General features: G+C 37.7%; 2 protein-coding genes across 3 annotated transcripts; one reads left to right on the top strand and one right to left on the bottom strand.

Annotated features, from left to right (window-relative positions):
- Positions 1–2376: 2376 nt before the first annotated feature.
- Positions 2377–3602, bottom strand: LOC120125533. Its single transcript, XM_039143942.1, has 4 exons — positions 3520–3602; positions 3170–3433; positions 2922–3046; positions 2377–2813 (listed from the first exon to the last, which is right to left on the bottom strand). Exons 1-4 carry the CDS (start codon positions 3600–3602, stop codon positions 2377–2379), a joined length of 909 nt encoding a protein of 302 aa, XP_038999873.1.
- A 2403-nt stretch (positions 3603–6005) lies between these two features.
- LOC120125542 (MADS-box protein SVP-like) lies at positions 6006–8102 on the top strand. 2 transcript variants are annotated; one of them, XM_039143948.1, is made up of 8 exons: positions 6006–6413; positions 6831–6909; positions 7146–7210; positions 7283–7382; positions 7467–7508; positions 7584–7625; positions 7713–7864; positions 7954–8102. In XM_039143948.1, exons 1-8 carry the CDS (start codon positions 6232–6234, stop codon positions 7970–7972), a joined length of 681 nt encoding a protein of 226 aa, XP_038999879.1. In that variant the 5' UTR covers positions 6006–6231; the 3' UTR covers positions 7973–8102. The 2 variants fall into 2 exon arrangements, with proteins under 2 accessions (XP_038999879.1, XP_038999880.1); XM_039143949.1 differs by having other exon boundaries at positions 6013–6413; positions 7722–7864; positions 7954–8099.
- Positions 8103–16073: the final 7971 nt, after the last annotated feature.

Genomic DNA, 16073 nt, shown 5'->3' on the forward strand with positions numbered 1-16073 from the left:
CTGGGTGATTGTAACACTGGCAGCACAGTTCTTATGGTGAGTGTTCGTATTGTTCACCTAGCTTTCTCTTTTCTTAAAATAGGGCTTCTTTGACCCTTCACCTCCTTCAATCTTGCCATTTCTAACGGCATTCTCAATTAGCTCACCAGAAATGACCAAGTCAGCAAAATTCTTGGTAGCATTTCCTAAGAGATGCCCTAAATACAGAGCTTTTAGAGTATTCACAAAAATGATTGTAGCCTCTTTTTCCAATAATGAGGATTGCACTTGGGATGCCACATCACACCACCTTTGGGCATATTGCCTAAAGGTTTCACTTTGTCGTTTCTCCATATTTTGCAGCGTCTACCGATCAGGTACCAGGTCAGTGACGTGACGATACTACTCTAAAAATGCTCGGGCCAAATCCCTCCATGATTTAATATGAGACTTGGTCAACTGGTTGTACCATTTGGTCATCGATCCAGTCAAACTGTCTTGGAAGCAATGTATCAGAAGCTTCTCGTTCTCAGTATAGCCAACCATCCTCCTACAGAACATAGTAAGATGGACAGATGGGCAAGTGGTCCCGTCGTACTTTTTAAAATCTGGCGTTTTGAACTTCGAGGGCAATATGAGATCAGGAACCAAGCTTAGCTCCCTCGCGTCCATTCCGTAGAATGACTCCACCTCTACCGACCTTACCCTTTCCTCCAGACTTTTCAGTTGTTGAGTTATTTCGCTGTCAACCTTTCCTTTTGCTGATATTTCCTGAAAGTCATGAGGTAACTCTTACATGCCTGACTCAACAGTCTTACCCTGGCAGCCGATGGGTAATTAGCTTGATATACGGGCTCAATATGATTCTGGGTTGGCAATCTAACAGAAATGTGTACTGGGGTAAAATCGGGATGATGTGAAGGACCTGGTGTAAACCCCGGTGGATGTTAGAGATCAGATGTAAACACATCAAGATATGATGCTTCTGGTTCAAACCCTGGAGGATGCAGGGGATCTTCTTCTGATAACGCTCGTTGGTCAACCTTCGTCTTTCCGTTCGTAGCATGTTTCTTAAACATTTCTTCGATCTTTTGCAAGATACCGACTTGCGAGTTTTCTATCTCTGCTTCCATCTCATTTAGTCTCTCTCTCATTCCTTCTTGGGCTTGCCTTTGGCCTTGTTCAAGCTGAGCCATTCTTGCCTCCATTTTCTTGGTCGTTCTTCGAGTACCGTACGGGTGTGAGGCGAGTGCCAGGATAACTACAATTGGATGGAAATTATATTTTATTATTTGGTGAATTTTAATAAATGAATGAATTGTTATAATATAATTATTTAGTCTTTTAAATATGAGAAAAACATATGAAAACGCAAATGCAACCCGATATTGATTCCGAAATAACTTAGTTTTAAAAAAAGGTACTCAACAACACACAATGTCTAAGCACTTAGGCAAAGAGAATACATCAATCATGGAAACTACACATAAAATCTTACCATATCCCCTAATCTTTTGAGCTCTATCATCAATCTGATGATGCGTCGTTCTTCTACTGACTCCGGGACTACAAAAACTCTCAGGGCTGCCGCTTCTTCAGATAATTCGATACTTGGTGAGAAACACTACGGGCCTGACTCATGGCTCTCCCCATTGCTTCATGTTGACTATGAATGGTATCCTGAGCCTGCCGTAGTGCGGTTTCAAGCTCTGAATTAGTCAATGGTCGACTTTCTTCTAATTGTTGGATTCGCTGATGTCCTTTATGTACTGCAACTTCTAGCTCAGTAATCTTGAATTTTAAGGCCTCGTTCTCTTGCATGGCTATATCATGTGCGGATGAGTGGATCAACTTTGCTTCTTCTAACTCTGCTACCCTTTTCTTTAACCTCTCATTTTCTTTTTGAAGACATGACCCATCGCTACTGTACGAGTTCTGAAAAATCTCATCCATACTAAGCAACTGTGCTTCGAGCCGTTCAATCTGTGCCCACCTCTGTGTCAATTCTTGGTTAGCCTCATCTCTTTGCTCTTTTAGTCTTTGGGCATGCTGCATGGCTCGTTTCTTTTATTCTTGATATTTTCTTGCGCTTCTTTCTATCCCGTCGAGTTTTATTTTTAGGGTCTTGGCAGTATGATGTAGACTATGGGCTCTCATATTCTTCTCTAAGTCCCGAAAATCTTTATTTAGCGCATCAAAACTTCCCTAAACATTCTCTTTATCTTTGGACAATTGTTTTATCACTCCATCCTTCTTAATCAGCTCGAGCTCCCACATTGTCTTCTCATCTGAGAACTTTCTATTTTCTTTTTCTCTCTCCATATTTATCAGTCGCATTTCCTCTCTTAACAATTCAGCCTCTGTCAAGAGCCTCTTCAAACGCTCTTCCATAATCAACTAATCTTCTAATTTTGGCTTCGGTGTATTGTTATTAATCATTTGCAACCTCCAAACCTCATAGGCTGACGTGAATACAAGCTCTATCATCTTGAAGCTCATGCAGTGAGGTTTTTGCCAAGCCGTATAAATCTTTGAAATCTGCTCTCGGTAACCTGGAGTGGAGAAAGAAAACTCCGCCTCCTTCAGGCCGTGGGTAGCGGGTACGAACTGTCGGGTACTGAACTGTCTGAGTGTAATTAGCGGAGTATACCCGATCGCTCCCCATAACCCGTGTAGCATTACAAAACTATCGTTGCCGCATCTGAAAAGTATGTCTTTTTTGGGTAACCAGTAAGCCTTCCATACTATCTCGGTATCTTTTATGTTACGGAGAGCTTCAACCCATTCCTTCCTCTTGCGATGCTCTGGTATTTGACACTTGCTAAGGAAGTCCACTAGAGGCAAAAAATTTGATTGATGTCTCTGAGCCCAACCTTTCTCGACTATCCAGGAGTGACTCTACCACCAAACTAGTAACAATGAGACACATCTGGTGAACTGACCTCCCCCTAATTGTCTACACTGGTTCAGTGACAAGAATATTTCCGCAATGATGGTTGGTGCGGGATTGTTTCTGGCAATAGCTTCGACAAAATCAATTAAAGCGATGTCGAAGTGATCCTCATTCCTGGGGAAAATAACCAAGCCATATAATGCAAGTGCAAAGTGATCTTTTCTTCTTTTTGATGGAGTCTGCTTATAAATCAAACTCTTCAGTTAAGGCCAAGAGATTTCCTCATCACGAATATACTCTTCGACCCATTCCTTGGTCTTCCCGGTCAGCGTGATCATCTTGGTAATAAATCCCTTAGGTCGGATCGCCTTGGTGTAAATGGAATGTCTTCTGATATTTGGGATATTCAGTAAAGTCGTATACTCCTCAAAGGTAGGGGTCATATCTACTTTTCCGAAAGTGAAACACCGGTAAGCTGGATTCCAACACTCGGCCAGGGCTCGAATAACCACTGTGTCTATTGGAACTCTGAGCAGCTCTACTAGGTCGTCGTATATTTCTCTGAACAGTGTTTTCTCGTTATCATCCCAAGCGGCTCAAATTCTTGATAACTCAGCCCAATGCATCTGTCTGACTTGGATAATTACCTTCTCCGGTAAAACTGATTATTCATTAGTAACAAGGCTATCTCCGAATCGCGTCTGTCCGTATTTGAACCAGGTCTGAACATTTATTGCATTCTCAATCCCATCGGAAGACATTGCTACCTTAAGCTCTTTTTATAATAACTAGATAATCTGGGAATCAATATCGTTTATGAAATGATGCGATATGATAATGATACATGTAATCAAAAAAATAAAGCAACAAGTTAGTATATCAGAATAATCGAAAAATAAAGGAATAATTAGCGAAGATTTAAATTATCGAATGCGAAATAATAATAAAAAACCGAAAATCCTAACATCATACGATTTAGTTCTCTTAAGTTAACCACGTGGCTTTAACGGGGTTGGTTTACTAAATTCTCTATATGTGGGAGGGTTCTAGCAAGGGTTCCCGAGTAATTTCACAACCTGCTAAGGTTGACCCCGATTTTGGCCCATTACAGACTTGCGAATCGTGTTCCACTCAGGGGATCACACCACTAAAAGCGTACCTCAGAACTGATATCCGGATAGGAAACTTAGGGTGTTTTCTAGAGATACTTTGTCAGACCCACACAAGGAAGCCCGATGCTCCTCGTGAGGTGTGATGTTTCTCCCTACTTAGATAAATCGGGATTGAGCTCGGGTTTAGAGCTATGCTATGCAACAATCTTAAATATTTCATAGAAGTGTAAGCATTAACCAGAAAGAAAATCTTTTTTTTTAAATAACATAATGAACTGTAAATTAAATAAGATTGAACTCATAATTTCCAAAATAGTAAATGTAGGGTAACCAACTCGTGGCTCGACTCTCAATTTGTTTAAAAAACAAAACGACCCTAGTGGAGTCGCCAAGCTGTCGATACAATTTTTCGCCCGGGCGGGAAAATACCGATATCGACTCGGGGTTTTCTTTTTGAAAATCGTTTAAAAATGTGAGGAGTCTCCACCAATAAAACATTTCATTAATAAAATACCGAGCTTTAGGTATGCGAAAAATCCAAAAATCAGGTTCGGGAGTCAGTTACGCGTGGGGAAGGATTATCACCCCCACAAGTGGCCAAAAATTGGTACCTAGTTGATTACCCTATATTTAAAATCAGAAATTTTGAGTTCGATCTTTATTTAATTTAAAAATCATTAAGGATGCAAAGTTTGAAAAGGATATTCGTTTATTGAGACCGATAACATTTTCCCCCGAGCGTAAATGCGGGAGATCAGTTATTGTGCCTAATAACCAAACATTGCCTCATTTTTTTAAAACATGATGTGGTTTTGAAAAGGATGTCGACTTATTTAGGGAATTACCAGTAGTCACCCCCTGAGCGTGATCGCGGGAGATATACTATTAATTCCTTAATAAGTGAACAATGCCTTATATTTATAAAAATAATACGATCAAGCAAAATTTTATTTAATCCTAATTATACTAAAAATAAATTAAGGCTCTTTTCTAACCAACGGTGTCAAATTATGAAAATTAAAGAATCTAAGGGCTTAAATATAAAATGTAGGCTCTAATATTAATCCTATTTAATTTTAATTAGTTATTGAATCGAATAACTGAGATGGTCCCTCGAGCGTTTACGCGAGGGACGACTCAAATTATCCCCTAAATTAAAAGACTACTTTAAAATCTAAGATAAAATGGAGGCTCTATTTAGCCTATTTAATTATGTCAATATTTAAAGTCTAATTAAAGTTCGGGAACTAAAAAATCAGAGAACTAAAATAACGGGCTCTAAAATATTTAAAAATCTAAAGACCTAAATTGAACGTTTTAAAAGTGAAAGGATTAACCTACTTATTAAACAAAATTTTTTAGAAAATATCAATCATTAATTAATTTTAATCGAACAATTGATTCGAGTATTCGGGGGTATAATTCGAAAACTCGACTCAAATTGCCCCCTAATTAAACTACAGTGTCATCCTAATTTATGATTTTGATTCGAATATTAATCCTAATTAAGATAAAATTACAAAATAAATTAAATAAATACTAAAATTAAACAAAATAATAAAAATTACAAATAATAAAGAAAATTAAAATACAAAGATCTAAATATAATAAAATTTAAATATAATGACTAAATTGCGAGAAAATAAAAGAAAGTAATTCAATAAAAAGTAAACATGGACCAAAATACAAGAAAATAAAATTCAGTAACTACATTAAGACTAATAAGTACTAAATCGAAATAAAATAAAAATACATGCCAAAATAAAAAATAAATAGAAATAAAAGATGCAGTGACCAAAATATAAAAATACTCTAAAATTAAAGGTACTGAAACAATAAATTTACCAGAAAAATAAAGCATGCATAGAGAAATGGTTAAATATCAATTTCTCAAGTTGGAAGGGTTTTTTTTTTTTAAAAAAAAAACAATTATCGTTTCTGCTATTTCTTTCAGGGTTTTGTATCTTCAAAGCTAAATTTGGCAAATTACCGACATTTTTACCCTACATTTGCCTTCTTTAACTTTGCCTTTTCTCTTTTGTAAGTCTTAACTACTCTATTTATAGAAACATCCTTTTGGTTTTTTTTTTTGGGTTTTCAGATTTACTTGATTCCATGCTTGAGTTATTCCCTAAATAGAAGTTTGATTGCTCAAGTTCTCTAAAACGGAAGCCAACCTTTTGTTTTTGGCGATGGTTTACAGGGCAGGGAAAAAAGATCAACAGCTTAAACAAGAAAAGAAAAAAAATGACAAGAGAAAAGATTCAGATTAAGAAAATTGATAGCAGTACAGCAAGACAAGTGACTTTTGCCAAAAGGAGAAGAGGTCTGTTTAAGAAAGCCGAGGAGCTGGCCATTCTTTGTGATGCAGATGTTGCCCTTATCATTTTCTCTTCTACTGGGAAGCTCTTTGAGTATGCTAACTCAAGGTACTCTTCTTATCACTTTCCAAACACGTGTTTTGAATTACTTTTATTTTTTTTTAAATATAAAATTATCCTGTTGTAGTTGTGTAACATTTTACTCTTTCGTAGTGGGAGAAAGGGCAGGTTTTTTTTTAACTTGGAGAGAAATGTGTTATAAGATCTTTGAGAGGGGGAAGTCTGTTCCTTCTTCTGTATTTACGTGTGTGCGTGTGTGTTTTAAAAATACGTACCCTGGAAGTTTGATGGAAGAACGAAACGAGTAATGAAAAATTGAGTTTTGAAAGATAAGTTTACAGTTTGTGTGTGTATATATTGGTTTTTCTTTTTTACATTTTATGAGAATCTATAGTTAGTTCTCTGTGTTATGCTGTACGGAAAGAAGATAAGCTCGATTTTATTATGTTTGGCTTTAATCTTCAGCGTAAAGGAGATATTAGAAAGGTACCATTTGCGCTCAAAGATCCTGGAGAAGCTGGAACAGCCATGTCTTGAGTTGCAGGTTTGTTGTCTTCTATACTCCTCTTTTCGTTTTTATGTCGATATTTAATCAGTTGGCTGCAAAATTACATGGAGGATGAATGGAAATTTCGGTTTTTTTCCCCTTAAAAAATTAATATAACCATATATATATATGATACATGGGCCTATTATTTGAGTATGATTATGGTATTTTCACCATTGAAGTCCATGTATTTATACGTCATTGACCTTTTTCATTCCTTTTCTAATCTGCAGCTCGTAGAAGACAGCAACCAGTCCCTGCTGACTATGGAAATAGCAGAGAAAAGTCGTCAACTGAGGTATGCATTTCTTTTTGTTCTTTCTTAAAAAATTTATTCATATATGAAAAAGTGGGTTCTGCATTAAAACAGGCAAATGAGGGGCGAGGAACTCCAAGGATTAAATGTTGAAGAACTACAGCAGCTAGAAAAGTCTATGGAAGTAGGGTTGAGCCGTGTGATGGAGAAAAAGGTTCATAAAATCTCTGCAAAGTTTTAAGGAGTATGTACACGTGATTAAATATTTGAAATTATTATCTTCTTTAATGGATTTCAGGGTCAAAGGATTATGAGCGAAATCAGTGACCTTCAAAGAAAGGTCAGTATTTAAACATACAAATAGCAGTAAAAGGAGCATGAAAACAGACATAAGAGAGTCTTTTGATGCACGCAGAGAACGGAATTGTTGGAAGAAAATGAACGATTGAAGCAGCAAGTATGGTTTTCCCGTTTCATATATAATACTATTCCCATGCTATTAAGTTATTAGTATAGGTATAGTCACAAGGTTTCATCACTGCAGGTATTGCAGATATCTGATGGCCGAAGACAAGTTGTTGGTGACTCGGAGAACATCTTCGAGGAAGGTCACTCGTCGGAGTCAGTGACCAACGTTTGTACGTCCAATGGTAATCTGCAAGACTATGAAAGCTCCAATACATCCTTGAAATTAGGGTGAGTACAAATCCAGAAACAAATACTAAATTTATTGTTAAAAGCCAATGGCCAAACCGTTTGTTTTCTTTTGGCTTGATGTTTTGCAGGTTACCGTATTCTGGTTAACTGGGGAGGGTTTGAGGTAGGAAGTTATGATAGAAGTTTTCGTAGGATATGATTGGCGAGTTGGTTTTATATTGAGATGCAAAGGTAGCTAACTCACCTGCATGTTTGTTGATATGAATTTATTCTAATCAAATTTGGTAACGGTTAGAGGATGCGATGTACCTCACTTTCCTACTCCAAAATTTGTAGCATAATGTTTCGTAATTGAAGAGGCATATTTGTTGAAATTAACTTATGATATGTAATCATCTAATTCACTAGTGATTTATAGAATTATATACCGTTGATACATTGAATATCTTAATATAATCATGGATGCCTAACTCATTGATCGATTAATTTAGATCATAAACTTTAGAGATCAATTATCGTAGCGATGCTACTAACGTAATGTGTTACATTCATATCATAGACAATAAAATTTGTTTAAGCCAACACGGATGGTAACTCACGTGAATTTAGATAATTAATCATCTTTTGTGAACTCATATAATAAAGATTCAAATAATTTATGGATTTGATTGTTAAATTTAGAGAAAATCGCCTCAGTGACCAAAAAAAGTTATAATATACGATTTTAACCAACTTTTTTTGGATTTGCCAAAATGACCAACAAAATCGCAACGCGAAATAAAAATCGCAACGCGATCCCCAGAATCGCAAATCAGTTTCCAAAATCGCAACGCGATTATTGAAAATCGCAATGCGATAGTACAAATTCGCATTGCGATTTTCCAAAATCGCAACGCGAATATGAAAATCGCAACGCGAACACATAAATCGCAACGCGTATCCGTAAATCGCAACGCGTATCCGTAAATCGCAACGCGTATGGGTAAATCGCAATGCGTATCCGTATATCGCAACGCGTATCCGTAAATCGCAACGAGAATCTGTAAATCGCAACGATAATCCGTAAATCGCAACGCGATATTTAAAGCGCCATTATAATCGCTACGCGTATTTTATTTTCAAATTACAAAAAGAATATTAAGACAAAATCCCGTAATCGCAACTCATAACCTAAAACCTAAAATCACAACTCAGTCCCATCTCCATCTCTCACTCTCTACGGCGAAGAAATCCGTCCCCATCTCCGAAGATTTCCGTCCCCATCTCCGGCGAAATCCCTCACAACCATTCACGGTCAGAAATCCCTCACAATATTCAGAAATGGAAAATCAACCTCCGAGGGTTAGTTTTTTTAATTATTTTTATTTTGAAATGTTTGCATTATTGTAGGTTTTTCATATTGAAACTGATGATAAGTTTACTGGTCATTTCAATAATAGATTAACCATTTCACTTAGATTTCATTTCGCGTTACGATTCTGTCGTTGCGATTTTCATTTCGCGTTGCTATTCTCTCGTTCCGATTTTCAAGTTAGTATTTGTCTTTGTCTTTGTTCTGTCTTTTGGTTGAAGTAATGCAATCCATTCAAGTTTCAATTTGCAGAAGAGTCGCAACGAGATAAATGAAAATCGCAACGAGAGAATGACTGTCGCAACGAGAGAAATGACAATCGCAACGAGAGAATCGCAACGCGAAATGAAAATCGCAACGAGAGAATCGCAACGCGAAACCAAAATCGCATTGCGATTTTCATTTCGCGTTGCGATTCTCTCGTTGCGATTGTCATTTCGCGTTGCGATTCTCTCGTTGCGATTGTCATCTCGCGTTGCGATTCTCTCGTTGCGATTTTCATTTCAACCAAAAGACAAAACAGTGTTGCAAATTTTAGTTTCAAGAATAAACTACTACTTTTTATGTTTATTGTTTTTGGTATATCTTCACAGTGTAGTTTTTGGTATATCTAACTTGGTATGTTTATTGTTTTTGTAGAAATTTTTTTCGGCTCAATTGACCTTGAGAAATAAAGTCAGCCTGGCCACTACAATTGCAAAGAAGCTTTCACCTGCTCAAAGACAATTGTTTGAGGAAACCTGCTTCGGGCCATGGCTGAGAGTACAGCATCCGGGTGGAGATGCTAATTTGACCCATTTGTGGCTTCAGACCATGACATCAAATCTACCCGACAGTATACAACGTGGTGAGGAAGAGATATGGTTTCATTTTCCACCAGCGTATACTTGTTTTGGGCGGAAGGAGTTCTGCTTAATCACTGGTCTACGATTCGGACACGATGATGTAGGCCGGTACACTCGTCATATCGCCCGCCCATCATGGTTATCCCGGGTTTTTCCGGATGAGTCAATGGAGAAGCCGAACCTACATGTCGACGACCTGAAGAAATTGTTTAATAAGAAAGCTGGTTTCACTCGTATGGATGACGTCGATGTTGTCCGAGTATGCCTTCTACTACTTGTGTATGCCGGCTTTTTAGGCAGAGAGGCCAGACAACCTATTCATCGGGAGCTAATAATATTGGTAGAGGACCTGAATGCATGGAATCTGTTTCCGTGGGGTTCGTATATATGGAAAGCTACCTGGACTAAGTTGTCGTCTGCCTTTGATGACCGCAAAAGTTTGCGGGGCGATGGGTCCAAATACACTTTGTCAGGCTTTGTTTGGGCCTTTAAGGTAAGAATTTCTATATAATGTTTCTAAAATTATAATTAATTATTTAACAATTACTAATTTTGTTATTATATTGTTTGTAGATTTGGATATTCGAGGCTTTCCCCAGCATGCGTACATATGCAATAAAAACGTCAAATGATATTCCCAGTGCTATTTCCTGGAAGAGGAAAACTCTGTTGGATTGGGAAGACTTAATACCATATGCCACAATAAATAATGTAAGTTAACACAAATACTTTCATATAATATATAAACAAGTTATTAATAGTAGACGTTTAACTTTGTTTGAGTTTTATATTTTAGGAGGCTAACATTCCATTACAAAGACTGACACCCACGGAGGAAGAGCTTTCCACTGATTGGTGGCAAGCTAGTCTGAATTTTTTTGATGGCACGGATGATGAGCAGCATCCACTTCCTCCAATTCGAGAGCCATCACCTCACCTAGAGACATCACCCGATCGACCCGACTATACACCTCTAGAACGAGAGCCATCACCTATCCCGTCACATCATCGAGCCTCTTCTCCACCATCACCTCATGATAGGCGACCGGCAAAGATGCCACGACTCTATCTCCCTGTTCTCCACCTCCACCTCAACGGGATGAGTCAAGGGAGTTACGTGATGAGGTCAATGCCTTGCGTGAGGAGATCGGTACTCTACGCGATAACGATGGTGCATGGCGTGTGGAGGTGTCAACTTTACGTGGTGAGGTTGCCGCTCTACGTGAGATGATAGTATCGTTGCAGAATGAGGTTCATACTCTACGCAACGAGGTAAGTTTAAGATTTTCCATATTTAACTTAATGATAAATTTACTCGTAATTTCACTTAGATTAGCCATTTCACTTAGATTGCTTAGTAAATTTATTCGGTTGCTGCCAATTCTGCTAAACTGTGTATTCTTTAACACTGTGAAATAGTATTTGTCTTTGTTTTGTCTTTTGGTTGAAAGTAAATTTGTTCGGTTGCTGCCAATTCTGCTAAACTGTGTATTCTTTAACACTGTGAAATAGTATTTGTCTTTGTTTTGTCTTTTGGTTGAAAGTAAATTTGTTCGGTTGCTGCCAATTCTGCTAAACTGTGTATTCTTTAACACTGTGAAATAGTATTTGTCTTTGTTTTGTCTTTTGGTTGAAAGTAAATTTGTTCGGTTGCTGCCAATTCTGCTAAACTGTGTATTCTATAACACTGTGAAATAGTATTTGTCTTTGTTTTGTCTTTTGGTTGAAAGTAAATTTGTTCGGTTGCTGCCAATTGCTAAACTGTGTATTCTTTAACACTGTGAAATAGTATTTGTCTTTGTTTTGTCTTTTGGTTGAAAGTAAATTTATCCATTCAAGTTTCAATTTGCAGAAGAAGAAATAGTTTACTTTCGCAACACGAAACTTAAAATCGCAACGCGAAACCAAAATCGCAACGCGAAATGAAATCGCAACGACAGAATCGCAACGCGAAACCAAAATCGCAACGACAAGATCGCAACGCGAAACCAAAATCGCATTGCGATTTTCATTTCGCGTTGCGATTCTTTCGTTGCGATTTCATTTCGCATTGCGATTCTGTCGTTGCGATTTTCATTTCGCGTTGCGATTTTGGTTTCGCGTTGCGATTTTAAGTTTCGTGTTGCGAAAGTAAACTATTTCTTCTTCTGCAAATTGAAACTTGAATGGATAAATTTACTTTCAACCAAAAGACAAAACAAAGACAAATACTAACTTCAGGGTATTAGTTTGAAACATATTTTTCTTTGTTATCTGATGCATTTTGTGAACTATGATAGAATAATGACTTGGGTGAATACAATGCAAGTTTGAAACATATTTGTCTTTGTTTTCACTGTTTAAATATCATGTCTGTTTATTTACTGATTTTGTATTTAATTATTTAGCGGCCCGATAGAGTGGATGCTTTACGTCGGGTTATGCTTGCACGACGGAGTTCACGCATCAGACAGCGTGCACGTGCTATTAAGTCTCCGTACACCCCAATAGTGCGAAGACACCGCAAGAAGAAGCTCGACTCGCCTGTCATCCCTCAAGAGTCCACTCCTATCGTTGAAGAGGCCCCCCTATCATTCCTCGAGAGTCCCCTCCCACCGTTCAAGAGGCCACTGTCATCATTGAAGAGGTCCCTCCCACCATTCAAGAGCCCGATTCACATGGCGTCATATGTAGGCTTCTTGAGAAACCCTCTGACGTGCCGGACATGATGGATTCAAGTTGGCTCTTGTATGAGTTACCGGCCAGTACCATACCGGTATCTGAAGAGGAGAGGGAACAACTACCGGACACAATTCTGGATAACACCCTTTGGGCTAAGACCGCTGTTGATTTTTATCTACATGAGCGGAGCCAGGGGTGTTTCACTGACATATGCAAGCTCACCGATGATATCTATTTGTTGCTTGATCGGTCTTGGTGGGGCGTATTATTAGGGGTCGAAGACAATGGCTATTTCGATGGGGGGGGTAAGTCTTATATTTTTCTTATATTTCAATTTGATTAATTTTTTTTTAAATTTATGTAAGTCACTAATATATGTCTTTTTTTGTAAAACAGCATATCGATGCGTGGGTGACACGTCTTCTAATAATAAGAAAACTTAAGAAAAATAAAAATATACGATATACAATTATGCCGACGTCTTTTCACGCCGTTCACTTGAAGAATGCACGAAATGAATCATTTGATTTGGGCAATGGACAAGCTAAACTTTATCCTGCATGGTGGGAGGTCGATAAGGTTAGTATTTATTTTAGATTGAGTTTAAAGGTTTTATGAAATAAGTGCGCAAATGAATGAATTATTACTTATGATTGCAGGTGTTTATCCCTGTTTTGGAACGTAAACATTGGATTCTCGTCGAGCTTCAGCTCCCATCCCTTAAGACAATAGTGTATGACAGCATGATAAATTACATATCATTGGCTGATTTAAGAGATGTTATTAAGGGATGGAGCTCTCATTTGGCTAAATTCTTGGATGCGATCAATTATTGGACTCGTTCTGGAAACAAAAAGCCAAAGAAGCTCAATATTACAGTTATTAGAGACGAGACCGCGCCACAACAAACGAGCGGAGCCAGAGGAGATTGTGGTCCTCTCGTATGCTTGGCGTTGGAGCGTTTGACGACGGGAAGCATCAAGTATCTACCTCCCACCGATAGAGATAAAGCTGCAGTAGGCTTGTGGTTTCGGCATTATATGGCTAAATCGATATATACGAGACGCTGCCTACCTGCATCCGCGTTATAAAAATGTCCATAAACAATTGGTAAGTTTATATACTTTTGGTTTGAAAATGTTTGGTTAAGTACCTAGAATTCAATAATTTGCTGTTTGTAGGTTTTAGATGTGTAGAAAGTGTTGTTTGAACAAATGTTTGGTTTCTGCAGGTTAATCTCATAAGTGAACTGCGTGAAAATGATGTCGAGCTGCAAAAGTTGATTCAATAGTTTAATTGATTGTTTTTTGATTGTTTAATTGATTTGTAAAAGTTGATTCAATAGTAGATGATCGGAAATAAGAATTATTGCTTATTTTTGATTGTTTAATTGATTTGTAAGATGATTTGTAAAAGTTGATTTGTGTAATTGATGCGAATATAATTCTTATTTGTGCTTGTTTAATTGATTGAAATGTAATGGTTGATTTTGTTGATTTCAATCTGCATTATGTTGAAGGCAAAATTGACTATCGCAATGCGAAATGAAAATCGCAATGCGAAATGAAAATCGCAATGCGAAATGAAAATCGCAACGAGAGAATCGCAATGCGAAATGAAAATCGCAATGCGGAAATGAAAATCGCAATGGGAGAATCGCAATGCGATTTTAATTTCGCATTGCGATTATCTCGTTGCGATTTTCATTTCGCATTGCGATTTTCATTTCGCATTGCGATTCTCTCGTTGCGATTTTCATTTCGCATTGCGATTCTCTCGTTGCGATTTTCATTTCCGCATTGCGAAATGTAATGGTTGATTTTGTTGATTTCAATCTGCATTATGTTGAAGGCAAAATTGACTATCGCAATGCGAAATGAAAATCGCAATGCGAAATGAAAATCGCAACGAGAGAATCGCAATGCGAAATGAAAATCGCAATGCGGAAATGAAAATCGCAACGAGATAATCGCAATGCGATTTTCATTTCGCATTGCGATTCTCTCGTTGCGATTGTAATTTCCGTGTTGCGATAGTCAAATGCATGCCTAATAGTGATAACAACTGAATAACAAGAGTTGGTTAAGTCAAAATGGTTGGCCTGAGTCATTAATTCAACTGAAAATGTTAAAAGTTCACACATAAATCCACATAATACAACGTTTGCATTTAAAAATCACCTAAGTTAACAGTCCCAAAAGGTGAAGCCAATTGTGATTGGGATTTTAAAGATGGTTGCCTTTTGCTTGACACCATATGAGCTTTGGATTTTGATGAGGATCCATATTTTGGTAGAGGAAAAGATGATTTTGATGGCACTGGTGATCCACATGTCAACCTTGTATGACCACTTTCCTTGCACCGACTACATGTCGATCTCTTCTTCTCTTCACCCTTAGACGGTATACGATCGTGACTTTTTGGTCGGCCAGGTAGCCTTCTGTCCATGGCTGGTGGCAAAACTGTTTGTAAGTCATCTGGTATGTCCCACTCAGAAGGATGTGGAATAGGGTAGACAATCTCGGCATAAGTCTGTCGATAAACTTCTGTAGTGTAGCAATCCATAGCGTATGCGCTTGAATCATCTTGGTTTAAATGAAGAGCAACTTTTATAACATGGCCACACGGATAACCAGATGTTTGCCATTTCATACAACTACACGTCTTTGCATTTAGATCGACTAGCCCATTTAAGTTATTATCCAGTACTTGAAACAAAGTGTTTGAACATGGTTCAACTCTCCATGACGTTGACTTCACAACACGTTTCGTTATCTTTTTTCAGTCCATGGTGTAACACGATGTTCCAATGTTCCTGTAAATTTAAATAAACAATACTTAGTAAAATATAATATGATAAGTTACGAATTCAAAGAAATAATACCTGCATGGTTTCTTTTCTTGTAGTACCACTGTTGAATAGAGGCTCGAAAAAACTCCATTAACATAGTAATGGGTAATTTCCGGGAATGACGACTTAGAGCGTTGATTGATTCTGCACTATTAGACGTCATGAAACCATATCTTGCTCCAAGTTGATGTACTCTTGACCATCTTTCAAACCCGACATCTTCTAGTGTTTGAGCACACTGAGGCAAAACACGTCTTAAACAATTTATATGCTTATTGAAATCCACTTCCCGATAAGCTTTTACAGCCTTCCAGTATGTCCATTTGTGCTTTTTTATACCAGCAGACCTTGATTTTAGATTTCTATACAAATGAACACCACAAAGTCCATGAAAAGCATCTGGGAAACACCTTCTAACAGCGTTGTCAATTGAGTTTGCCCTATCGGATATGATTGTCAGATTGCTAATAGGACCTATGCAATCCCTAAGATGCCCCATAAACCATGTCCATGAATCAGAGGTTTCAGATTTGCCAACCC

This window comes from Hibiscus syriacus, unplaced genomic scaffold (genome assembly GCF_006381635.1).
Source record: "Hibiscus syriacus cultivar Baekdansim isolate YM2019G1 unplaced genomic scaffold, ASM638163v2 tig00110432_pilon, whole genome shotgun sequence".
In the NCBI taxonomy this organism is placed as follows: domain Eukaryota; kingdom Viridiplantae; phylum Streptophyta; class Magnoliopsida; order Malvales; family Malvaceae; genus Hibiscus; species Hibiscus syriacus.